This window comes from Pan troglodytes, chromosome 10 (assembly GCF_028858775.2).
Source record: "Pan troglodytes isolate AG18354 chromosome 10, NHGRI_mPanTro3-v2.0_pri, whole genome shotgun sequence".
Classification (NCBI taxonomy): Eukaryota; Metazoa; Chordata; class Mammalia; order Primates; family Hominidae; genus Pan; species Pan troglodytes.
In genome coordinates, this window is record NC_072408.2 from 9918995 (window position 1) to 9945760 (window position 26766).

The 26766-nt window shown below is 50.9% G+C and overlaps 1 protein-coding gene across 1 annotated transcript; it reads right to left on the minus strand.

Annotated features, from left to right (window-relative positions):
* Window positions 1-925: 925 nt before the first annotated feature.
* LOC134807445 (uncharacterized) lies at window positions 926-20574 on the minus strand. The gene is made up of 5 exons (XM_063785359.1): window positions 20291-20574; window positions 17888-18024; window positions 17360-17502; window positions 10408-10501; window positions 926-3423 (listed from the first exon to the last, which is right to left on the minus strand). Exons 1-5 carry the CDS (start codon window positions 20572-20574, stop codon window positions 2723-2725), a joined length of 1359 nt encoding a protein of 452 aa, XP_063641429.1. The 3' UTR covers window positions 926-2722.
* Between the last annotated feature and the right edge of the window lie 6192 nt (window positions 20575-26766).

The window sequence follows — 26766 nt, forward strand, 5'->3', positions numbered from 1 at the left end:
TGCTTGGACATCCGCTGCTCTTTTCAGAGCCAGCAGGCAGGAACATTTAAGCCTGCTGAAGCTGTGCCTACAGCCACTCCTCCCCCCAGGTGCTCTGTCCCAGGGAGATGGGAGTTTTATCTATAAGCCCCTGACTGGGGCTGCTGCCTTTCTTTCAAAGATGCCCTGCCCAGAGAGGAGGAATCTAGAGAGGCAGTCTGGCTACAGTGGCTTTGCCGCACTGCAGTGAATTCCACCCAATTCGAACTTCCTGGAAGCCCTGTGAGGTTAAAACTGCCTACTCAAGCCTCAGTAATGGCAGATACCCCTCCCCCACCAAGCTCAAGCATCCCAGGTCGACTTCAGACTGCTGTGCTAGCAACGAGAATTTCAAGCCAGTGGATCTTAGCTTGCTGGGCTCCATGGGGGTGGGATCTGCTAAGCTAGACCACTTGGCTCCCTGGCTTCAGCCCCCTTTCCAGGGAAGTGAACGGTTCTGTCTCGCTTGCGTTCCAGGAGCCACTGGGGTATGAAAAAACACTCCTGCAGCTAACTCGGTGTCTGCCCAAATGGTCACCCAGTTTTGTGCTTGAAACCCAGGGTACTGGTGGTGTAAGCACCCAAGGGAATCTCCTGGTCTGCGGGTTGCGAAGACTGTGGGAAAGGCATAGTATCTGGGCCGGAGTACACCATTTCTCAAGACACTGTCCCCCACGGCTTCCCTTGGCTAGGGCAGGGAGTTCTCCAGCCTCCTGAGCTTCCCAGGTGAGGTGACGCCTCACCCTGCTTCTGCTCACCCTCCGTTGGCAGCACCCACTGTCTAACCAGTCCCAATGAGATAAGCTGGGTACCTCAGTTGGAAATGCAGAAATCACCTGCCTTCTATATTGATCTCATTGGGAGCTGCAGACCACAGCTCTTCCTACTCAGCCATCTTGCCCGCAAATACTTTTTTTAAATTTTTATTAGAGACAGGTTTTCACCATGCTGTCCAGGCTGGTCTTGAACTCCTGATCTCAGATGATCTGCCTGCCTCAACCTCCCAAAGTGCTGGGATTATAGGTGTGAGCCACTGTGCACCTCCAAATGTTCCTTTTTGATGAGACTTGAGCATTGAGGGAAAATTGTTTTTCTGCTTTTGCCAGACAAGTAAACAAAACAATAACAACCAAAACAAAACAAACATGTGAGACTGAGGGAAGCGCAAATGGGCCATTGAGGAAGTTGGGGTAGAAAACAGCGTCTTTTTGGGGCCTGAATAGAATGTTGTAGGTCTGCCAAGCCAGATCACGTTAGATCATCACCTCTTCGATTCCATGCTTCTGGTCAACCTACCCTGTGAGCTAACATGCCCTAACCCAACTTCTCTAACTCTACAGCAGATGCAAGAAGAAAATAAGCTTTTATGGAATACAGGAAATCTTCACAAGTATCCCCCAGACTTAAAGCACACATGAAACTATATGAAGATGAGATTCCCAGCTCTACTTTCCCCTTCCCGATCCCCTTTAGCATAACCATTGTCAAGGCCAGGTGCTGACCAGGTGTGATTTCCTCCAGCTGTTCTTCCCTTTTGTTCCCCATGACCTGTCTAACCAGAGAAATAAAGCTGACATAGCCGCAGCCTTCCAGTACAGAGGAGAGCTCATGCCAGCCCCTTTCATGTCTTCTTCCCATATGCCTAGTTCACAGACCTCATGAATGAAGAAAGAGCTTTAGGCCCTAGGTCCTGGGAAGTTAACATTTTTCTCAGGACCCAAGATGAGATTTCAGTGATCAGCAGATAACCAAGAGGAAATCAGGTTTGCAGTTGCTGGCCTTAACAGGAAGATTTAAACAGCCAGGACATCCAAATACCAACTCCATCTGCCAACTGTCCCCTGTATCATCATTCCCTTTCCATCATGGCCAATGACCTTGCATGGAAATCCTTCTTGAGTTGAAGGAAAAAGCTATAACCAGACCAAGTCCTCAAGCTATACCTGAGTCCTCCATTAGTCTGATGGGATGCTTCCTTGCATGGCTTCAGCTCTGCAGGAATTCAGAAGAAAGGTGCCCCCTCCGGTCAGAGCAGAGAAAGCTTCCCCTAAAGAGCCACTCCTGGCTGTGACGCCCACTGCAACAGGTAAAGAGCTACACTTTCTCTTCCTCTGCCTCCAGCTCCCCTGCTTTCCCATATCACTCCTGCTTTTCAGCTATGTCCTCTGCCTCCTGAATTATCCTGTACCCGAGTACTATTCTTCCTGGGCCCCAGCCCTGTTAAAGCCCTTCACATGCCTTTTTCCCAGTCTCCATATTTTCATATCTCACTCACCATTCAAATACTTTTACTACCCAAACTTCCTTCCAAATTTTTCCTAACTTAAAAAAATCTTTCAGTGGTTCTCTTTTCTTCAGTTTAATCTTCACTCAAACTTCCTGCCAGTCTAGTCCCCTTTAAATCCGCCAGTTCTCAACGTCCCCAGTCGCTTAAAACCCATTTATTTCCTCCTTTGCCCCTACCGATGGTCTGGTTACTCCTTTTTTGCTCCAACATTCTCCAAAACTTTCTCAAGCACAGATATCGTTCCTTCGTCATCCCCAAATCTCCTGTCACGCTTTTGTCCCCAAGCGTCTTCTCACCCCTTCACGCCACATCACCCCGGTCCTTTAGACTCCTGCGCATTCTATTTCCCCGTTTCCTTCTCACACCCACTTTCTTCCCTTGCTCCCACCACAGCAGTGCCCATCTGCTCCTCCCCGCTCACTCAGGTCTCCTGCTCAGGACGCCCTTGCCGAGGGCGCGGGGCATTTGTACTGAAGAAGGGCTCCGGGAGCAGCGCAGCAACTCGGTGACCCCTCCTTCTACTTGTATGTAGCGGCCCCAAGTGTCCCGGGAGCTGGTGGGGCGCTTGGGCTGTATGAGCCCGGCAGCCAGGAGGCTGGGGCCGCGCCAGGAGCTGTCCGTGGTGCTTAAGCGGCGTCTGCTCGGGCGCGGGGTGTGGCGTGGCGGGTGAGCGCTGTCCCTGGTCCTGGAGAGGTTCCTGGCCCCCAGTGGCAACGGTGAGAGCAGTGGCCCAGAAGGCCAGTACCGGCAACGACGATGGCGGGCACAAGGGTGGGCTTGCAGCAGCTGCTGCTGGTGCTCCCACAGGCTGCGGTTCTCCGCGCTCAGCTCATCCAGCCGCCGCTCCTGCTCGTCGATGCGCTGGCGCTGGATGTGGACGAGGCTCTGTTGCTTCTGCACGATGGATGGCCCAGAGCCCTTGAGGTACAGCACGGCGCGCACCGGGTTCTCCAGCAGGCTCTCGATGCCACCCACCGCCGCCTGCGCCTTGCCTGCCCCTGGGCTGGCGCCTGGGAGCGCGAGGGCGCAGGAACCCAGCAGCCCAGCGGTCCTCTCCCACGGGCCCAGCCTCCCTCCCGCCGCCAGCCCCGCGTCACCGCCACCCCAATTGTCACACACTCACCACGGGGAGAGGCCGCGGCCCAGAGCACCCCTTCCTGTCTCTTGGCGTCCAGAGGAGGCTCTGTCTCCCGCTGGGCAGAGAGGAGAGGGAGGAGGCCAGCGAGAGGGAGCCTGTGTCGGGGCGTGGGAGGGAAGCAGGATAACGCAGGCGACCCGAGAAGGACGGTGAATCTGACTGGCAAGACGGGAAAGTAGGCGAAGGGGAAGAGGTGATACAGGGAAGGTGCGGTGGGGCCGGTAGGAGAAGAGAAGCAGGAAAAAAAGGAAGAGAAGGGGAGAAGCTGGCAGAGAGGAAGAAGAAAAGGGGAAGGTGGGGGCAAAGAAAGAGAGAAATGAGCTGGAGAAGAGGAAGGCGTGGGTCCCTGAAGGGGCACAAATTCTTTTCCCAGGCCCAGGCCTTCCAGGGGCTGGAATCCATCTAGAGACCTGCTGAGGAGAGCCCACACTCGCCTCTTGCTCGCAGCAATCTATTGTTCCGGGGAATTCCCTGGAACACAAGGATCCTGGAGCTCTAAGCGACCTTAAAGAGCATCTGGTCCTGCTCCTTCCTTCAGCCATGATGAAACTTGGGGTGGGAAGACTGTTCATGCTGGGTTTTCTCTGGGAGTGAGACCCCAGGACGGTTTTGGCTGTTTCTACTAGGAATACAAACTAAATAAACCAGGCCCTCTGTAGCAAGGACTAATTCTTCCAGAAACTTCTGAATAAATCATTCTATTTGACAAACATTTATGAACTACAGGAGGAGGTGACTCTTAAAGTGAGAAAAGTTTTCCAGAAAGGAAGGGCAGCATGAGCAAAAGCTCAGAGATACTAATCAGCATCAACCAAATCATTCATTTCTATAATAATTTTATGTAAAGGACCTGCCAGATGCATATGTGCAAAGTAATGTACTAGGATCTCCACCAGGCATAGATAAGAAATTATTGTTTCTGTAATCAAATTGATTCCAGTATAGTAGAGTAGATATGTCATGCACATGAATCAGTAAAATACAAGTCAAGATCTCTGTAAGAGCTCTTCAAGCCAAGTGCCACAGAGCTTAAGGGAGGGAGAGGCTTCATTTGACTATGATGATCTGATAAGGTTTGATGGAGGTGTTATTCAAGCTGGACCATGAAGAATGAGAAGGATTTCAACAGGTAGAGACAACAGTGGGCCACAGATGGGGAAGATACAGCAGATAGCAGTAAAAGACTAACAAACAGAAACAGAGCAGTATGGTTTAATCTAATTTGGCAGGGAAATTACCCTCTCTTCCCTTTTATAGGAGCAGGGTAGGAAGAAGGCTGGGATGTGGGTGTTAGCATATTTGTTGTTATGCTGTTGCATTCTTTACACAGGTGGCCCATCGGGCTCCTGTTGACCTCCTGCTCTTCCAGGATAGGCATATTTGTGGGTACCATGTGCCCAATGAGCTGGGCCACCCAACCCCTTCTAGTGCCAGACTTGCATGACCTTATAGGAAGTTATTTGTGCTATGAAAATACAATGACTTCTCTGCAGTTCTGATGTGTTTTTATTTTGCTTCTATCCCATGTACCTTCTTAGCAAAATTCCTTTTGTAAAGAATGAATGAAGGAAGCTTATCCACAGCTGAGCCCACGGCTGGGGGAAATAGCACCCTGGAGGATGCTTTGGTAGTGACCAGCATTCCATCTAAAGAATGGAGGTTGGGGGGTGGAACTAGGACACACAAAACCTCAAACTCTTTTCTTCTGAACTTTCTTTGCTTGCCTATTTGGTTTGTTGCCCAGGATTGTGTGCTGATAGAGACAAATACTATAAGTGAAACAGCCTGCAGCATAATTATCCATGGGGGTTGTTGAAAATGCAAATTTCTGGGCCCTGTATCAGTCCTGCTGTATTGGAATCACTAAGAATGAGGACCAAGAACTTTCATTTTTTAACTTCTTGCTGTTATTTTTTAAAAATCAACTTTACTGACTTATAATTTATATCCAGTAATAGGCACTCATCTTGATTGCACAGTTCAATGAATTTTGACAAATATATACATCTCCGTAGTCACCACTACAATCAAAATCTCCATTATTGCAAAAAGTAACCTCATGCCCCATTGCAGTCAGTCCTCCCCTCCTCAGCACCAGTTAACCACTGATCTGCTTTCCGTCAATATATGTTATTTGTGCCTCTTATGGAATTTCACATAAATGGAAATCATACAGCTTGTACTACTTCATGTCTTTCTTTTTTGCTCAGCATAGTGCTTTTGAGGCTTAATCATTCTGTTATGGGAATCTCTCGTTTGTTCCTTTTATTTTTGAGTCGTATTCACAAAAGATATACCATCACTTATGTATTCACCTGTTGATGAACATTTTGGTTGTTTCCAAGTTCTGGTTATTTTTAATAAAGTGGCTGTGATTTTTTTTTTTTTTGAGCCAAAGTCTTGCTCTGTCACGCTGGATGTACTGCAGTGGTGCGATCTCGGCTCACTGCAACCTCCACATCCCGGGTTCAAGTGGTTCTCTTGCCTCAGCCTCCTGAATAGCTGGGATTACAGGCATGCACCACCACACCTGGGTAATTTTTGTATTTTGAGTAGAGATGGGGTTTTGCCAAGTTGGCCAGGCTGGTCTCAAACTCCTGACCTCAAGTGATCCACCTGCCTTGGACTCCCAAAGTGCTGGGATTACAGGTGTGAGCCACCACGCCCAGCCTTGGCTGTGATTATTAATGGACAAGTCTTTGTGTGGACATATTTCATCTGTTTTATCAAGACTAAAATTATAGAATTGAAATTGCTGGATTACATAAAAATATGTATTTAACTGAATAAGACACTGCCAAACTGTTCCCCAAAGTGATGGTACTTTTTTTTTTTTTTTTTTTTTTTGAGACAGGGTCTTGCTCTGTCACCCAAGCTGGAATGCAGTGGCGCGATCTCAGCTCACTGCAACCTCCATTTCCCGGATTCAAGCGATTCTCCTGCCGCAGCCTTCCAAGTGGCAGGGATTACAGAAGCCTGCCACCAAGCCCAGCTAATTTTTGTATTTTTAGTAGAGACGGGATTTCGTCATGTTGGCCAGGCTCGTCTCGAACACTTGACCTGAGGTTATCCACCTGGCTCCCAAAGTGCTGGAATTTCAGGAGTGAGCCACTGCGCCTGGCCGATGGTACTATTTTTAATTCTTGCCAGCAACATATGACAGGGTCAGGTATTTCACATCCTTGCTAACATTTGGTATTTTCATCCCTTTTTTATTTAATCCATTTGAGTGGGCAAGTAGTTGCATATGAATATGGTTTTAATAAGTGTTTTCCTGGTGACTAACACCATTGAGTATCTTCACATGTGTTTTATTGTTTACTTGTGTATCTCCTTTGCCCACTGTTTCTATTGAATTGTCTGCCTTCTTATTTTTGAGTTGTAAGATGTGTTAGGACATTCTTGCATTGCTATAAAGAAATACTTGAGATTGGGCAATTTATAAACAAAAGGGGTTTAGTTGGCAAGGTTCTGCAACCTGTACAGGAAGCATGGTGCCAGCATCTGCGTACCTTCTGAAAAGGCCTCACAGAACTTTTACTCATGGCGGAAGGCAAAGCAGGAGTCAGCACATCAAATGGCAAAGGCAGGAGCAAGAGAGAGTGGGGGGGAGGTGCTACACACATTTCAACAACCAGATCTCACAGGAACTCATCACCATCCTGAAGACAGCACCAAGCCACGAGGGAACCGCCCCCAAGACTCAAACACCCTATCAGGCCCCACCTCCAACACTGGGGATTACAATGCAACATGAAATTTGGGTGGGGCCAAATATTTAAACTATATCATAAGACTTCTTACTACATTCTGGAAAGCAGTCTTTGTCAGATGTATGTATGGCAAATATTTTCTTCCAGCCTGTGGTTTTCCTTTTCATTGTCTTAATATCTGTTGAAGAGCAAAGATTTTTATTTTGATGGAAAATATACTGATTTTTATTCTATGCTTCATGCTTTTTGTGTCCTATCAAAAATTATTTGCCTATTCAGGGTTATAAGCATGCTCTCTTTTTTGTTTGTTTGTTTGTTTGTTTTGCTGGAGGTTTTATAGTTTTTGCTTTCAAGTTTAGGTCTATGATCCACTCCACGTTAACTTTTGTGTTCAATGTGAAGAGTTAAGGTTCATTTCTTTCTTAAGTGTTTGACAGAACGAAGCCATGTCTGCCCAGAGGTCTCTTTGTGGGAAGATTTTTAAACTACACGTTCAGGTTTTTTAATAGGTACAGGACTATTCAGGTATTCTATTTCTTTATCTATCCATTTTGGTATTTGCATCTCTGGTAGGCAGAATGACCTCCCAAGGATGCCCATATCTTTGTCCCCTGAACCTATAAATGTGTTACTGTACATGACAAAAGGGACTTTAAAAATGTTATTAAAGTAAAGGTCTGGAGATGAGAAGTTCATCCTGGATTATATGGGTGGATCCAAAGTAATCACAAGTCTTTGTAAGAGGGAGGCAGGGCCTATTCAACAAATGATGCTGGGATAATTGGCAAGCCACATGTAGGAGAATAAAACTGGATCCTCATCTCTCACCTTACACAAAAATCCACTCAAGATGGATCAAGGACTTAAACCTAAGACCTGAAAAAATAAAAATTTTAGAAGATAACACTGGAAAAACCCTTCTAGACATTGGCTTAGGCAAAGATTTCATGACCAAGAACCCAAAAGCAAATGCAACAAAAACAAAGAGAAACAGGTGGGACTTACTTAAACTAAAAAACTTTTGCACGGCGAAAGAAACAATCAGCAGAGTAAAAAGACAATCCAGAGTGGGAGAAAATCTTCACAATCTATACATCCAACAAAAGACTAATATCCAGAATCTACAAGGAACACAAACAAATTAGCAAGAAAAAAGCAAACAATCCCATCAAAAAGTGAGCTAAGGACATGAATAGACAATTCTCAAAAGAAGATATACAAATAGCCAACAAACATGAGAACACGAGTAACATCACTAACGATCAGGGAAATGCAAATCAAAACCACAGTGTGATACCACCTTACTCCTATAAGAATGGCCATTATCAAAAAATCCAAAAGTAATAGATGTTGGCATGGATGCAGTGAAAAGGGAAAATTTCTAACTGCTGGTGGGAATGTAAACTAGTACAACCACGATTGAAAGCAGTGAGGAAATTCCTTAAAGAACTAAAAGTAGAACTGTCATTTGATCCATCAATCCCACTAAGGGATATGTACCCAGAGGAAAATAAGTCATCATATGAAAAAGATACTTGCACACGCATGTTTATAGCAGCACAATTCGCAATTGCAAAAATGTGGAGCCAGTCCAAATGCCCATCAATCAATGAGTGGATAAAAAAAACTGTGGTATATGTATGATGGAATACTACTCAGCCATAAACAGGAATGAATTAATGGCATCCACAGCAACTGGATGGGACTGGAGACTATAATTCTAAGTGAAGTAACTCAGGAATGGAAAACCAAACATCGTATGTTCTCACTCATAAGTGGGAGCTGAGCTAAGAGGATGCAGAGGCATGAGAAGGATAAAATGGACTTTAGGGGCCCAGGGGGAAAGGGTGGGAGGGGATGATGGACAAAAGACTACAAATTGGGTTCAGTGTATACTGCTTGGGTGATGGATGCATCAGAATCTCACAAATCGCCACTAAAGACCTTACTCATGTAACCAAATGCCACCCGTTCCCCCAAAACCTATGGAAGTAAAAAATTAAAAAAAAAAAACAAGCCGGAGATGGGATGTGACCAGAGAAGCAGAGGTCGGAGTGATGTGACTGCTGCTGCGAGCCAGAAGCCAAGGGGTGCTGGCAGCCGGAGGATGCTGGGAAAGGATGGAAACAGATTCTCCCCTGGAGCCTGCAGAAGGAGTACAGTGCTGTCAATACCTCGATTTCAGCCAGATGAAGCCCAGTGTAGACTCTTGGCTTCTGAAACTGTAAGATACTAAATCTGTGTAGTTTTGGGTCACTGTGTTTGTGGTAATTTATTACAGCTGCAAATGGAAACTAAACTAGGTTTCTAAGGTGGAAACTTAGAGTATTAATTTTAGACTTTTCTTCTTTATTAATTTAAGCACTTAGAGCTGTAAAGTTCCTACCAAGCACTGCTTTTGCTGGAGCTCACAAATTTTGTTTTCATTTTCATTCAGCGCAAAATATTTTGTAATTTCCTTTGTTATTTAAAAGTGGGCACGAAAGGTGGATTTTGGTGCTTGTGCCTCGGTTGACCTTGTTAAGAAGAGTGACTGAGACATGTCTCAATCAATTCCAGGTTTAATTAGCCAAATTTGAGGATGTGCTGAGTCCCCACACCCCTTCTCCCCTCTGGCCTCATGAAGGCTCTGCTTAAGGAGGGCTCCATGTCCGTCTTTAGCGTCTCAGGGTGAATTAAGTCCCTGCCCTCTAAGGGCATTTTCATGTGAAGCTTTGTTCTCTGTGACATAAGGGGAGAGGGATGTTTAGAGGAGCTGGGGGAGGAGACCCCAGGGGATTTCCTTGTCCCCACAGATACATCTCTCCACAGAGCAAAATACATGCAAAGCACCCAGCACAGTGCCCAGCACACAGTCAGTGCTCATGAAGCGTCGGTTCCCTCTGCCCACTGCAGATGGTACAAACAACACAAGGAGCCAAGCTTCAGCTTGGTGAAGAAGAGGCGCATAGCCCACGTCTCAGCTCCCGGGCCTTGTCCTCTGTGTCGCAGCTAAAGGCTAAGGGCAGCTGTAGTGCCAGTATTGCTTGTGCTGAGGATGGACCAGCATGTCCTGTGCCCTGTGGCCCCCAGAAGTGCTGCTGCCTGCCTGCTGCTGCTCTGCGTCTCCAGCCCCTCCCCACGTGCCTCGCCAAAGCCCACTCCACCTCCCTCCCCTCCCAATCCTTCTGGAGCTCCCACCTCTCATCTTTCCTTCCCACTGCGGGGCCGGTAGCGATCTGTAGGCCTCCCTGAGACAAAACTGCCCCTACCCTGCCTGAGATGCTCAGAGCCAGGGCACTGACTAGTGCTCAGCTCCGAAAGGATGAACTGGGATCTTTTCCCAATGTTGATGCCCTCTGGGGTCTGAGGATAAAGATGGAGGGAGGCACTGAGCTGAGCTCAGACAGGAAAAGGAAGAGTTCGTGGTGCAGAGCTAAGGAAGACACAACCCGGCGAGCAGAAGACCCTGTCCCAGCAGGGAAATCCACGCCCTGGTGTGGGAGGGTCTGGAGCTCAGGAGGGATTCAGGCTCAGCAGGGACTCAGGCTCAGTGCCCTCTGCTCAGGAGAGCAAACCCCTCTAGGTGAGGCTTCCTCTCTGGGTCTTTACTCCAGGGATCCAGATTCAGAATCAAGGGCATCATCAAAGTAGGATGCCAGGGACACCTCAGCTACAGCCAAACAAATGCCAAAGGCCCAGCTGTCACAGCTGTGGGTTGGCGGGGAGCAGCCTCTTCATGGGCCCACTCTGCCCTTTATGGACTCGGGACGCTCCGTCAAAGCTGGCTCTTTCAACCCTCAGAGCACCGTCTCATCTGTTGCTTTATTTGTGACTCACAACAAGCCTCTGAGTCAGGCAGGGCATATGTCACTCCAATTTCATAGAAAGGGAAACTGAGGCATGTGTTGGGCTAAGTGACTTGGACCAGACGGTAAGTGAATTAGGGTCAGGACTCAGATCTCCTTGGATCTATACCAAATGCCCTCTCACACGGAACCCTCACCCCGATCTCAACACTTCAATGGTTCCACGGCTTCAATGGCTCTCACAAGAGTATGAGCCCACAGCAACTGCACGCATGTTCACGTGCGTGTGCACCTGTGTGTGTGCATCTGTGCTTGTGTGTGTGTGTGTTTCTGTGTGTATGTATATGTGCGTGTGTGATGCTTTACTTGCTGAGGGAAGGGGAGAAGGGCTGGCTGGCAGGTCTTGATGTTTTTCTCTATCTTGAACATTGTAGGTGCCACTCCCGGGAGAGCCAGGCAGCCATGGTGGGTCAGGAGGAGACGTCTCAGGATGAGACCTGTGAAGTGAAGATGAATGATGACAGGGAGGCCTGCAGTGAGCCCAGCCTGCTCTCCACACAGAGATGTGAGCTATTCTGCCCTCTGCCCAGGCTGACCCAAATGTGGGAACATGTCTGGGGAGGCAGAGGCAGGTCCCTGAGATCCCTCCTCTGGGAATAATTTGCGGGAGGAGAGGAGATCACATAGAAAACACCTGCACAGCCTCTGTCATCGTCTTAGAGGAACAGGAGCCCCCAACACACACATGCACACACACACACACACACACACACAAACACACACACACACAATGCCCTTTTTAGTTTGGCCTTTCCTGACAAGGAAAACTTCTAATCATAGTTTGTTAAACTTTTTAGGCTATAACCAACAGACATTAAGTATATTTTCTGGTAAGACTCAGTGCACACATACATATATTGACAAGTGTTTCGTGACATTACTTATAATAAAGCTGCCCAGAAGAGGGCACTGGTGGCAAATCTAGGCCTGAGACATTTTTGTCCTTGCTGGAATTTTTGGAGGATTTTAGCTGCAAATCTAGATCCATTAGAAGGTGGTGACATCCATTTGGTCAGCTATGACTGGCTCTGAAAAGAATAGTACAGCACAGCATAGCGTAATAAAAACTATCAGTGTACATCAAATGCCACAAAGGTAAGCGCTGTGCTGTGAAACACTTGCTAACTTGCCAGAGATGCATGTATCTAGGGGGTCTCCTTGTGAAACGTCTTTATGACTCTGGGTGGAATTCGCCGAAGTTTGAGACACGCTGTTTCAGAAGCATTCCTGAAAGAACTTTAGAGTGAAGGAGGACAAGCCTTTTAGGTTTTTTAAGAAAGGAAAGTGTAGCTGGAGGTGGTGGGAGGGGGGACCAGGCCCCCCCGCTTGGGGAGTATGGGGAGAGCAGCAGCCAGGCCAGCACAGCATGCAGCTTCTGGGGGTCCAGTGCTTTGGGTAGGAAGAGTAGCAGAGGCACCTCCTTTTCCCCTAATGTAGAAAGAAGACTCTAGTGAGTAAGGAAAAACATGGAAATAGTTAACACCTAGTTCTTAGAGATGACACCAAAATAACAATTCATAGAAATAAAAACTGATAAAGTGGACTTCATGAAAATGTAGGCCTTTTGCTCTGTGAAGGGTCTTATTAAGAGGATGAAAAGACACGCTACAGACCGATTGAAAATAACCACAACCACATATCTGACAAAGGACTTGTATCTGGAATCTAGGAAGAACTCTCAAAACTCAACACATTAAAAAAAAATCCCATGAGAAATCAGACAAAAGACATGGACAGACATTTCACCAACACAGTAGCCGAACAGAAAATGTGCACATGTAAATATGGTCAGCACCACTGGCCATTAGAGAAATGCAAAATAAAACCACAATGAGCTATCACTATGCCTGTTAGATTGGATAAGATATAAAAAAAAAAAAACAACCAAGTGCTAGCAGGAATGCAAGAAAACTGAACATCTCATACATCGCTGGTGTGACTGAAAAATGGTACGGCCACTTTAGAGAAGAATTTGGCAGTTTCTTAAAAAACCAAACATGGGCCGGGCGCGGTGGCTCACGCTTGTAATACCAGCACTTTGGGAGGCCGAGGCGGGCAGATCACGAGGTCAGGAGATCGAGACCACAGTGAAACCCCATCTCTACTAAAAATACAAAAAATTAGCCGGGCGTGGTGGCGGGCGCCTGTAGTCCCAGCTACTCGGAGAGGCTGAGGCAGGAGAATGGCGTGAACCCGGGAGGCGGAGCTTGCAGTGAGCCGAGATCGCGCCACCGCACTCCAGCCTGGGTGACAGAGCAAGACTCCATCTCAAAAACAAACAAACAAACAAACATGTACTTCCCATGTGACTCAGCAATTGTACTCTTTGGCATTTACCCCAAAGAATGAAAATTCAGGTTCACAAAAACCTGTACATGCATGTTCCTAAGAACTTTATTCAGGAACTTTATTCCTCACAGTGGAAACCACCCAAATATTTTTCAATGGTGAAGGAGTCAACAAAGTCTAGGATATCCATACAAGAGAATACCACCCAGGAGTAAAAATAAATAAACTACTGATACAGGCAACGGCGTGGAGGATCATAAGAGCAGGAAGCTTGGTGAAAAAGGCCAGTCTTACAGAAGGTTACACACTACACGGTTCCGTGTACATAACATCCTCCATATGACAAAACTAGAGATGGAGAACAGAGAAGGGATTTGTGGCTGCCAGGGACACAGGGGCAATGTGTGGGGATGTGGCTCAAAAGGAGAATCACAAGGGAGGTGAGCTCCACTCGGTGATGAGACAGTTCTATGGCAATGGCAGGGGTGGAGATGGTTACAAGATACTACACATGAGATCACCTTGCGTAGAATACACACACAGTGCATACAGACACTGAAAGCTGCATAAGGTCCATAGTCTAACAAGGTCCGTAGTCTTAACAATAGCCAACCGATGCCAATGCCCTGGTTTTCTCTCTACTACTTTTGCAACTACCTGTGAATCCACGATTATATCCAAAAAAAGTTAAGAAGAGAACTAGCAGATAGCAGCAACAAGATGATTGATTAGAGTCAGCCCAATGCCCATCCATAGGGGACTGATCAAATAAACTAGAGTCCATCCACACAATGTATGCAACAATAAAAAATAAGGACTATATTTGCCACCTGGTGTGCATAAGTGATAAAAGCAAGATTCAGAGCACTTGGAGAGACTGCACTACCTACTGTGTGAGAAAAAAAGGGAAATCAGAATGTACCAGAAACACACATTTGCTTCTTTCCACAATAAAAATGGCAAGGACAAATCAGAAGCCAATGAATATGGTTCTCCCTAGGGGTGACTGAGGAACAGGTTAAGAGGATCCAGATAGAAGCAAAACTACTCTGAGTACAACTGTAGTTGTAACTTTTTAATTATGTAAATCCTTACATCACCAATATCTTCTATTAAGAAAGGAGAACAGAAATTCTAAAATTTAACACAAATTTTAAAATCTAAATTATATCAATTTCATGCTGTAACCACACAGAAAATGATTACCTCAGTAACTTCTGAACAAAATACTCTGTCTGTACCCCCGAGTGATCTCAATTCTGACAACAAAAGAACGGCAAAGAAAACTGAAGCTTCATGTGGTAAGTGGGGAACAGGGTAATCAAGAGAAGGCCGGAATATCACATTGACCTTAGCATAAAGTGAGCCAAATCTCTAAAAACACAGCCAAGCCAATTTAAACATAGGCAAACTGCCTGAACCTGAACTTCAACCCTTTGAGCCAAGTACTTTATAAACATTGTCTCACTCAGTTGCAGAACAGCTGCATAAACCAGGTACTACTGTTCTCCCATTTTCCCAGAGAAATTGGAGTAGGGAGAAGTGGCATAAGTCCCCAAGGCCACACAGCTAACAGGAGAACCAGGCTCTGGACCTGCAGGGTAGGGAAGTGCAGAGCCCATGCTTCTAACCTTTAATTCCTTGGAGGGAGCAGAGAGGAGGTGGCCACAGCCCTAGCTAAAGAGTAGAAGGAAGAAGGGAAAATTCTCCTCCAAGGGAGCAGACCAACATTGCTTAGACCCTAACCCTGATCACACTTCTCTCAAAGCTCTGTGCCCAAGCTTCATCCTCAGGTTGATCTCTTTTCCCGCCCTTGACTGCTCTGTTCTCAGCTCTACAGGGTTGACAAAATTCATGTCGACCTAAAACCCAGAAGGTGACCTTGTTTGGAAAGAGGGTCTTTGCAGATGAGATCAAGGTAAGGGGAGCTCACAGTGGATTAGAGTGGGCCCTACCTAGTACAATAACTGCTGTCCTTATTAGGAAGAGAACACACACACACATCACACACATCACAGACACACACACACGAGAATGTGCCCTGTGCAAATGGAGGCAGAGCTTTGAGTGATGTGTCTACGAGGCCCGGAACAGAGGGTGCCAGGAACTAGCAGAAGCCAGGAGAGAGCCATGGAGCTGATCTGCCTCAGAACCTCCAGTAGGACTCACCCTGACAACACCTTGACTTTGAACTTCTAGTCTTCACAACTGAGACAATAAACACCTGATGTTTAAAGCCAGCCAGCTATGGCGTGTTATTATGAGAACCCTAGGAACCCAATACACCGACTTTCAAGGGCCTTATCCCACTGACCTCCAAGCAGGCCTGGATCAGTGTGTCTCAGTTCTGGGAGCTCCCACGAGCCTGCAGAGAGACCGTGGGGACTTCCTGAACAGTGACTGAGGAGGAAAGAGGGACTCAGAGTATTGCCCCAATACTGCCCCTTCCTCCTCCTAAACTCTGCTGGGCTCTTTCTCTCCCCCAGGAAGGCTTCCCTGCTAAATTCTGCCCTGCAACTTGTCCTGTACATTTCCAAGTGCTGCCTTCCTGCTGTGAACTTGAATGGAGTCCTCTGTTTTTTGCACAAAAGCACAAATGTCTGCTTGGGATATAGCTCATCCTACTGGGTTGAGACTTCCCTGACAGATTCCCCCAGCCCTGCGTTCCCCACACCCTAGGCTGTGCCCATTCTGGGGCTCTGCTCCTGGTGCGTGCTGCTTGGGTCAGTAGCAATGACTAGGAGGTCGCTGGCACCAGGGAAGAAAGAAGGCTGGCCTGGCCATCTGCAGGGCAATCACAAACGCCAGGACAGGGCATTTCTCCCGCTTGCCCTTTCATGAATAATGTGGACCTGCCCAGAAAAAGTGAGTATCTGCCTTTAAACCAAAACCTTATCAAGAAAGTAGGCGATATGCCTGGAAGGTCTCCTACAAGATACTTGTGGGCCCGAAAAATGGCAAGAAGCGTGAAAGAAAAGGAAAGGCCACACTCTGCAGAACGAAGTCCTCAAAAGAAACCCAACTCCAGATTAAAGCCAATCTTGCTGGGCAGCCAGGATTCCCAGCCTGCCCCAAATACGAGGAAGCCCTGTCAAACGCCCACCCACCACCACCAGAACCACACGAAGCCAACAGTCCCTGAAGAAACCAAACTCTTTCATAAATAGTAGAACATTCTGTTTCAAAAAATTCTTCTTAATATCCTCAAAGAAATCCAAGCAGCTATGGCATCAATAAAATGAGAAAAACCAGTCAAGATAAAGGAATACTCAGAGAGCAGGAAAGAGTTCCTAGGAGGAAAACAGAAGAATGCAGATGAAGACACGAACCCCCTGCCCTCCCTCCAGGAAACCCTGGTGGCCCTGCAGGAAGGGACTCAGTCTCCTACCGCTGGGTTCCCTGCAGTGGCTCACCCATGGGCCTTGAGGAAAGTCATGTCTGTACCTTCCAGCCTGGATTCAGCTGTATGACAGCTATAAAGGGAGCAAGTCAGCCGGGCATGGTGGCTCACACCTGTAATCCCAGCACTTTGGGAGGCCAAGGTGGGAGGATCACGAGGTCAGGAGATCCAGACCATCCTGGCCAACATGGTGAAACCCCGTCTCTACTAAAAATACAAAAAATTAGCTGGGTGTGGTGGCACATGCCTGTAATCCCAGCTACTTAGGAGGCTGAGGCAGGAGAATCACTTGAACCCAGGAGGCGGAGGTTGCAGTGAGCCGAGATCACGCCACTGCACTCCAGCCTGGGCAACAGAGCAAGACTCCATCTCAAAAATAATAATAATAATAATAACAATGAAATAAATAAAGGGAGGGAGTCAGTGTCCACCTTTGGGCCAGAATATTCCAGGGGGACAGTGATCATCAATGAGTGCCCCGTGGAAGAATGATAATCTCCTGGGTGAAGGAGAGGCTGCCTCACCTAGCAGCCCCTTCCTCTGATGAGGCCTTCCTCTTTGTTTTTCTTAGAGATGACAAGAGGGCCTTCCATAAAACTTCCAAGCCTACAGCCTCCCACCCTCTCAAAAACAACAACAGTTGACAGCCTTCAAAGAGCTCATTACCACACTGGCCTGTCCCTCTGTGGATCTGGACTCCTCCTTCTGCATCACCTCTGACGGGGGCAGGCAGAGCATGCTCCAGTAGCAGGTGAGAAGCAGCTTTGTTCTACTATCCAGCTCAGAGAGCGACAGGAACTTCCTAAGATCTGGGATGAGACAGAGGTGTGACCAGAGAGCAGAGCCCAGGAATGCCACTGAGGAGAGGGGACTTCCTATTATAGAGAGGGATGCCAGAGGCCAAGGGATAGGCAGGGGCCAGACACGGGTGCGTCTGGTTCAAAGCCCACACTCTTCCGGGGTCCTCCACCCACAAGAAGAGACGGGAGCCACAGGACTCTGGACTGCATGTCTGCCCAGCATGGAGTGTGGCCCACATGAGCAGATCCACCCAGATGACGTTCCAGAGGGACAGGGAGGCTGCTCCCCTCCTCACCCAGAGGAAGATTCATCCCTCAGCTTGGAACTCCATCCCTTCCACAGTCAGCCTCACAGCCCAGCCCCACTTCTCCTCCCTTTCAAACAAGCCCTCACCCTCCAGGATCTGCAACATCTTGGGAACCTCCCATATCCACAGCTGGCCCACATGTGACTTGATGACGGGGTGCAGGGAGGCGATGGGATGCGGAGCATATAACAGCTTTAGGGTGTTTTTTCCAAATGCCTTTTCTCTGTAGGGCTTCAGGGAGAACAACTGAACAGCCAGAGAAGCAAATGGGAGGCAGAGAAGAATGAAGGCAAAGAAGAAAATTAGAACAAACCCATGGAATGGTAGAGCTGAAGCTGAGCCCTCCCATTCTTTTCCACCTGCTGAACAAGTTCCCCAAAATGCCCTCAGATGCCACCTCCTCTGTGACGCCCTCCGTGACTCCTGGAGGCCAAGTTATCCATTGCTCTGCTAAGATCCCATTGCACTTGTTAGTACCTCTGTCACCTTTAACTGTGGGTGGTGAGGTTACTCCCAGGTTTGTCTCCCTCACTAGCACTGTGAACCCCTCGAAGCCAGGTGTATATCCTGTCTCTCCACTAGCACTGTGAACCCCTCGAAGCCGGGTGCACATCCTGTCTCTCCACTAGCACTGTGAACCCCTCGAAGCCGGGTGCACATCCTGTCTCTCCACTAGCACTGTGAACCCCTCGAAGCCAGGTGCACATCCTGTCTCTCCACGTGTTCTTTATGTCTTTCACAGCACTGGGAAAATTAAGAAACTCAAAACATGCTTGCTGAGAAAAGGAGGTCCAGAAAGGCAGGGGGACTTGTCCCAGGTCAACAGAGAGAAGCTCACAACAAGGCCACACAGAGAAGACAGCCAGGCCCTCCCTATGTCCTCTGCCTCCCCCTGTTCCAGTCCTACCACTATGTGCCCAGGGCCCCCCCTCCAAGCCCGCTGGCCTGAGGCGCCTCTTCCCAGGACCCCCGTGACCCTCGGCCCTCCCTCCTCACTCCATATCTGGCATCAGGCCTGGAATGGAATGGCCCTGGGCTACTGTGAACTGATTGGATGGATGACACCATGTCCATCTCAGCACCACTATCCACAAGGTGGGTCAGTAGTCTTTGTGGGGAGATGACCTTGGAGGGTGAGTTAAAGAGAGGGCAACAGAAGAAGACACAGTAAGGGTGAGCTCCCAGGAGCCCACCTCCAGCCCCCACTGGCATCCCCCATCAGTTCTTCAGAGCAGGAGCACAGGCAAAGAGGAAATGAGCATCAGTGTCCATGCCGAGGCCTTGTGACATCTCCACTCAGCCTAAAGACCACCACTGCATGTTCCAATCACCTCGTGCTTATATATATATATATATATATATAAATTTTTAATCATTAACTTCTATATTACAAATGCTAAATCAATAGATTTTGTATATTCATTAGTATTATCTATGTAAACACTCAAGTTACCTGCAGGTAGAGAAATATTTATTTTTTCCATTCCAAATTATTACGCTTTTATTCCTTTTTCTTGCTTTATTCTAATGCCTGGGACCTTCAGAATAGAAGTGATAGGGGAGTGCATTCTTGCCATGTTCATAAAGTTATGAAAACAATATTCAGTCTTTCATTATGCACTATAGGGTAAGCTTTAGAATTTTGTCATTTCCAGAATTTTATATGATTTTAAATGATTGTCATTTCCAGAATTTTATAGAAATCTAATTATGAAACATGTACTCTTTTTTCTTATTTTTCTACAGAGCATCATTATTTTCAGATTCATCAATGTTGCTATGTATAATTAATTCATTTATTTATATTTCTTAGTATGTTGCTCATTTCCTTATATTGTTCACTATGTTGCACAGATATAACGGAACATTTCACCTATTCACCTCTTGATACACATTTGGTTTACTTCCAGTTTGGGCTACTACAAATAAAGTGGCTATTAAAAAAAAAAAAAAAAGACCACAAGACCACCACTGCATCTTCAGCTTTAACAACAGTGACCACACCACTGAGGAAGTGCTGAACAGACACCCTCACCCCTTCTCTAGCCCCACTGGGTTTAGAGGTCAGGGATGGGACGAGTATAGAGCCAGGCTCAGAGTGGGGCAAAAAGAGGACAAAGGAGCAGGACTGTCGGTGCAGCCATGAGTTTGTAATTAACAAGAGTGCTTTTCCACCTGGATGCCAGTGTTGTGAAAAGAGGACTAAAGGTGACAAGGAACTGGTTCTACGGTGGCTCCCTTCCAAAGGAGGCTCCCTTTCTCCACTGCCAGAGGCTAACTGCCTCAGGCTGCTCCCTGACCTTTGACCTTCCCCTTCTCATCCTGGCCCTGGCTCAATCTGTGGCCTCATCCCCACCGCAGAGCTGTACCCTCTCCCCATCTCACACCCGTGCAGGGCCTCAGCCTGCCCCCACTGCCTTCCATGCCTGCAGCAGCTGGAGCCTTCCTGGCTGCCCCTCCCCATAGACCACCCAGCCTTGTACTCACACCTGCCATGGAAGCTGCTGAGGTAAGGGTGAGGCCCCAGGGAGTGGGCCTGCAGAGCCACCTTCCTGGCTGCCTTGCTGAGGACCACGAAGGCCGAGATGTGGCTTGGTTGGCATAGAAGGTTTATGAGTACCGGCAGGGACACCTGGCAGGCGACACGCAAGGACCTCAACTCCAAGCCCAAGTCAGTCCCCGTCATGAGTTCTCCAACCCCACAACCTTGGATCCCTTTCCTGGAGGGGCAGTAGAGGCCTGGACGCACAGCCCGCTCTTCCCATGTGCTCATAGCATCTCTGACTCCATCTCTGACTCTCCCTCTCTCACTCTCTCCTCTCTTACCCCTTATTGCTAAAAGGTAACCAAGGTCCTTATGAAAATCACTATAGACTGGATAAAGAAAATGTGGCACGTATACACCATGGAATACTATGCAGCCATAAAAAAGGATGAGTTCATGTCCTTTGCAGGGACATGGATGAAGCTGGAAACCATCATTCTCAGCAAACTAACACAAGAACAGAAAACCAAACACTACATGTTCTCACTCATAAGTGGGAGTTGAACAGTGAGAACACATGGACACAGGGAGGGGAACATCACACACCAGGGCCTGTCGGGGAGTGGGGGGCTAGGGGAGGGATAGCATTAGGAGAAATACCTAATGTAGATGATGAGTTGATGGGTGCAGCAAACCAACATGGCACATGTATACCTATGTAACAAACCTGCACGTTCTGCACATGTACCCCAGAACTTAAAGTATAATAAAATAAATAAATAAAAGAAAATCACACTAGGAAGGACGTGCTTAAACAGAGGGGCTTCTTAAAATTTGAAATTGTGTGACTTGTTATCGCCTTCACTGGGGAACATTCCAGAGAAGAGGAAATGTTAAAGGTCAGGAGATAGGGCTTGCTTGGAGGGAGAGCAGCTGTGGCTCCAGGAGGAGAGGAATTCACAGTCCTCCTACGGAAGGGGCAAGTGCAGCCCAGAGAGCAATGTACTCAAGGGTCCACAGCTAGAAACTGACCGAGGGACTCAGGGTCCACAGCTAGAAACTGACCTAGAGACTCAAGGGCCCACAGCTAGAAACTGGCCGAGGGACTCAAGGGCCCACAGCTAGAAACTGGCCGAGGAACTCAAGGGCCCACAGCTAGAAACTGGCCGAGGGACTCAAACTCAGGTCTCCAGAGTTACCTTCAATGCCCGTCTTTCGCTCCACTGAGTCACGTCTCAGAGGAGACCCAGACCTTTGAGCAGAAACAGATGGAGATCAGAAGGGGAGGAAGAGACACTACAAGGGGCTAGATGGAGGGGAGGGAGGAAGAAGGCAGTCTAAGGGGGCAGAATAGTGATCTTGGGAGGCAGGGGAGGAGGAAATGGAGAGGCCTCTTTGGCCCTACCTGTATGTACCATTTGTAGAATCTTGGCACACATCTGCTGGGTATCTTCTTCATTCTGGAGAAACAAAAGAAAGGATCAAGACATGGAACCAATGCCAACTGAATCTCCCAGGTATTGGCCTCCCCTGGCCCACTGATCAGGGGTGTGGATGCCAAAGCACCTCCCTGTCAGGCCAGCCAGGCCCCTATTCTGTGTCTCTGCTCCCACCCCTTCCCTTCTCTGTCCCCTGCCCCTGGCTCACTCCACCCTCGGTCCCCTCACTTGCACCAGGTCCTGCTCACTGAGGGCTCTGGCTGGCTGAGCCTACAAGGTGGTGGATGATGATGTTCCCCTGGGGCAGAGTCAAGTAGCTGTGCTGCCCCAGCGTCTTGATGAAGCTCAGCAGGGGCATGTGTACCTTTGGGTCACAGACCATCACATGCATGACAGGAAGGGGCTGCAGGATGGCCTCTTGTTCCAGGTGAGAACACAGTGGACCAGAGCAGGTCAGGGAGGTCTTCAAGGACCTCAGGCCTCCTGACTCCAAGTCCACTGTGACTCTTCAGTGGGCACTGTGGCTGTGACAGACCACCCGTGACTGGACCTGCCCACTTCTGTCCTCTGCTCTGAAGTTCCGATCCACTCCAGCTCCATCATCCTCCTGGAGAACTCCAAGTACTTACTTCCCATACTTCATATGCCCGCAGATACTGAAATTGGCAGGAGTGTTGGTGGAGGGGAATCCAAGTAAAGGAAAGGTCTCGTGTTTTGGCCTCTGTAGGGAAAGCCAGGAAGCAATCTGGCAAGTCCTGAGGGCCCAGCCCTCAAGAGCCCAGCCTCCTGTGACCCTTCTGGAAATTGGGCCCTTGTTTTTCAGGCTGATGCATTGTTCTCTATTTAACACTCAAAACCAGCATGCCCTGCTGCAGCTATCCCAACGCACTGTCCTACACCATCCAGAGCTGGGAGTCTCTGCTGCCTGCACCCCTGACTGCAGAGCTTCTTAAAAATACAGCTTCTCAGGTCCCACTCCAGCCATGAAGCCCAAGGCTTTCTCCTCCCAAGCAACCTGTGGGTTCTTGGGGCCTCAGTCAGTGTCATTTGGAGCTCCGTGTCTCTCCTGAGGACACAACAGTGCCGCCCACAGAACAGGCTCAGAAGGGGGCATTTAGGCACCACCTCTCCACTTCTCAAACTCTTCTCTGGTTTTAAAGAACCCAAATGGAACTGAAGGACAGGGGTCTGAGCCTGAATTGGCTTGGTGAGGGTGCCTTCCTACTCATTCCCTATCTCCCTCTCCTCTCCATTTACATGACACCAGGGTCTCAAGAAAGCAATTGCCCTCCCAGCACAGACACACGGCCTCTACGCTCACAGGTCTCAGATCTTTCTGTATCAGCAGAACCACTGAACTCATCACCTCCTTCTTCAAGGTCTCCCTCTGGGGCACTAGAGAAAACACAGGCGTGCAGCTGGAGGTCAGCCTCCACCCTGCCTCTGCTGCTTGGGGAGACATCAGATGACAGCCGGGCGGGAGGAACACCAGGTACAGTCCTGGCCGTCAAAGGCCAGGTGGAGTCTCCACAGGCATCTCAGCCATCCCTGTGCCTCCAACCACACTGAAGCCCACCAGCCTGGCCGGTACTTTCCACAGGAGGGCATTTGAGTCCCACGCCTTGCCGGTCTCCATGACTGCCCACACAAATCCGCCTCTCCAGCCAAGCTGTCCTCTCCTCTGTCCATCTCAACTTTTCCAACCTCGGCTGCTGCTCCTCTCCCCTGTGGCCTCCTTGTCCTGATCCATGGTCACAGGCTCCTGTCTACTTTTGGCCCATCCCCTCTGTAAAGCCCACCCCGGCTTCCCTGACCTCCTCCTGCTTGCCTTCCTGTCGGCATCGCTGCTCCCGTCTAAGCAGCCCAGTGCATGTTGTCCCGCACTGTCGCCATGTGGACAGCCTCACCCCCTACCCTACAGTGAGCTCGCTAAGGGCAGGGGCTGTCTTCTGTATGTGTATTCTCCGTGCCTGTCACAGTGCTTAGTGCACAGCGAAAGCTTAACATCCATACCTGATTGGAGGTGAAGCCTGCTCTTCCAGGCGGTAATCACAGATAAACCACTGTAAAACCAGCTGCAGAGCAGGCCCTGTTCTCAGCACCTCACATTTATTCACTCCAGCCTCACTAAAAATCCCTAAAGGTAACAATTATTTTTACCTCTGTTTTTCTTTTTTTTTTTTTTCTTTTTTTTTTTTTTTCTTTTTTATTGATCATTCTTGGGTGTTTCTCGCAGAGGGGGATTTGGCAGGGTCACAGGACAATAGTGGAGGGAAGGTCAGCAGATAAACAAGTGAACAAAGTTCTCTGGTTTTCCTAGGCAGAGGACCCTGCGGCCTTCCGCAGTGTTTGTGTCCCTGGGTACTTGAGATTAGGGAGTGGTGATGACTCTTAACGAACATGCTGCCTTCAAGCATCTGTTTAACAAAGCACATCTTGTACCGCCCTTAATCCATTCAACCCTGAGTGGATACAGCACATGTTTCAGAGAGCACAGGGTTGGGGGTAAGGTCACAGATCAACAGGATCCCAAGGCAGAAGAATTTTTCTTAGTACAGAACAAAATGAAAAGTCTCCCATGTCTACCTCTTTCTACACAGACACGGCAACCATCCGATTTCTCAATCTTTTCCCCACCTTTCCCCCCTTTCTATTCCACAAAACCGCCATTGTCTTCATGGCCCGTTCTCAATGAGCTGTTGAGTACACCTCCCAGATGGGGTGGTGGCCGGGCAGAGGAGCTCCTTACTTCCCAGTAGGGGCGGCCGGGCAGAAGCGCCCCTCACCTCCCGGACGGGGTGGCTGGCCGGGCGGGGGGCTGACCCCCCACCTCCCTCCCAGACAGGGCGGCTGGCCGGGCAGAGGGGCTCCTCACTTCCCAGTAGGGGCGGCCGGGCAGAGGCGCCCCTCACTTCTCCGATGGGGCGGCTGGCCCGGCGGGGGGCTGACCCCCCCACCTCCCTCCCGGACGGGGCGGCTGGCCGGGCAGAGGGGCTCCTCACTTCCCGGTAGGGGCGGCCGGGCAGAGGCACCCCTCACCTCCCGGACAGGGCGGCTGGCCGGGCGGGGGGCTGACCCCCCCACCTCCCTCCCGGACGGGGCGGCTGGCCGGGCGGGGAGCTGACCCCCCCACCTCCCTCCCAGACAGAGCGGCTGGCCGGGCAGAGGGGCTCCTCACTTCCCAGTAGGGGCGGCCGGGCAGAGGCGCCCCCCACCTCCTGGACAGGGTGGCTGGCCGGGCGGGGGGCTGATCCCCCCACCTCCCTCCTGGACGGGGTGGCTGGCCAGGCGGGGGGCTGACCCCCCCACCTCCCTCCCGGATGGGGCGGCTGGCCGGGCGGGGAGCTGACCCCCCCACCTCCCTCCCAGACAGAGCGGCTGGCCGGGCAGAGGGGCTCCTCACTTCCCAGTAGGGGCGGCCGGGCAGAGGCGCCCCCCACCTCCTGGACAGGGCGGCTGGCCGGGAGGGGGGCTGATCCCCCCACCTCCCTCCCGGACGGGGCGGCTGGCCGGGCGGGGGGCTGACCCCCCCACCTCCCTCCCGGACGGGGCGGCTGGCCGGGCAGAGGGGCTCCTCACTTCCCGGTAGGGGCGGCCGGGCAGAGGCGCCCCTCACCTCCCGGACGGGGCAGCTGGCCAGGCGGGGGGCTAACCCCCCCACCTCCCTCCCGGACGGGGTGGCTGGCCGGGCGGGGAGCTGACCCCCCCACCTCCCTCCCAGACAGAGCGGCTGGCCGGGCAGAGGGGCTCCTCACTTCCCAGTAGGGGCAGCCGGGCAGAGGCGCCCCCCACCTCCTGGACAGGGCGGCTGGCCGGGCGGGGGGCTGATCCCCCCACCTCCCTCCCGGACGGGGCGGCTGGCCGGGCGGGGGGCTGACCCCCCCACCTCCCTCCCGGACGGGGCGGCTGGCCGGGCAGAGGGGATCCTCACTTCCCGGTAGGGGCGGCCGGGCAGAGGCGCCCCTCACCTCCCGGACAGGGCGGCTGGCCGGGCGGGGGGCTGACCCCCCCACCTCCCTCCCAGACGGGGCGGCTGGCTGTGCGGGGGGCTGACCCCCCCACCTCCCTCCCGGACAGGGCGGCTGGCCGGGCGGGGAGCTGACCCCCCCACCTCCCTCCCAGACAGAGCGGCTGGCCGGGCAGAGGGGCTCCTCACTTCCCAGTAGGGGCGGCTGGGCAGAGGCGCCCCCCACCTCCTGGACGGGGCGGCTGGCCGGGCGGGGGGCTGACCCCTCCACCTCCCTCCCGGACGGGGCGGCTGGCCGGGCAGAGGGGCTCCTCACTTCCCAGTAGGGGCGGCCGGGCAGAGGCGCCCCTCACCTCCCGGATGGGGCAGCTGGCCAGGCGGGGGGCTAACCCCCCCACCTCCCTCCCGGACGGGGCGGCTGGCCGGGCGGGGAGCTGACCCCCCCACCTCCCTCCCAGACAGAGCGGCTGGCCGGGCAGAGGGGCTCCTCACTTCCCAGTAGGGGCGGCCGGGCAGAGGCGCCCCCCACCTCCTGGACAGGGCGGCTGGCCGGGAGGGGGGCTGATCCCCCCACCTCCCTCCCGGACGGGGCGGCTGGCCGGGCGGGGGGCTGACCCCCCCACCTCCCTCCCGGACGGGGCGGCTGGCCGGGCAGAGGGGCTCCTCACTTCCCAGTAGGGGCGGCCGGGCAGAGGCGCCCCTCACCTCCCGGACGGGGCAGCTGGCCAGGCGGGGGGCTAACCCCCCCACCTCCCTCCCGGACGGGGTGGCTGGCCGGGCGGGGAGCTGACCCCCCCACCTCCCTCCCAGACAGAGCGGCTGGCCGGGCAGAGGGGCTCCTCACTTCCCAGTAGGGGCAGCCGGGCAGAGGCGCCCCCCACCTCCTGGACAGGGCGGCTGGCCGGGCGGGGGGCTGATCCCCCCACCTCCCTCCCGGACGGGGCGGCTGGCCGGGCGGGGGGCTGACCCCCCCACCTCCCTCCCGGACGGGGCGGCTGGCCGGGCAGAGGGGATCCTCACTTCCCGGTAGGGGCGGCCGGGCAGAGGCGCCCCTCACCTCCCGGACAGGGCGGC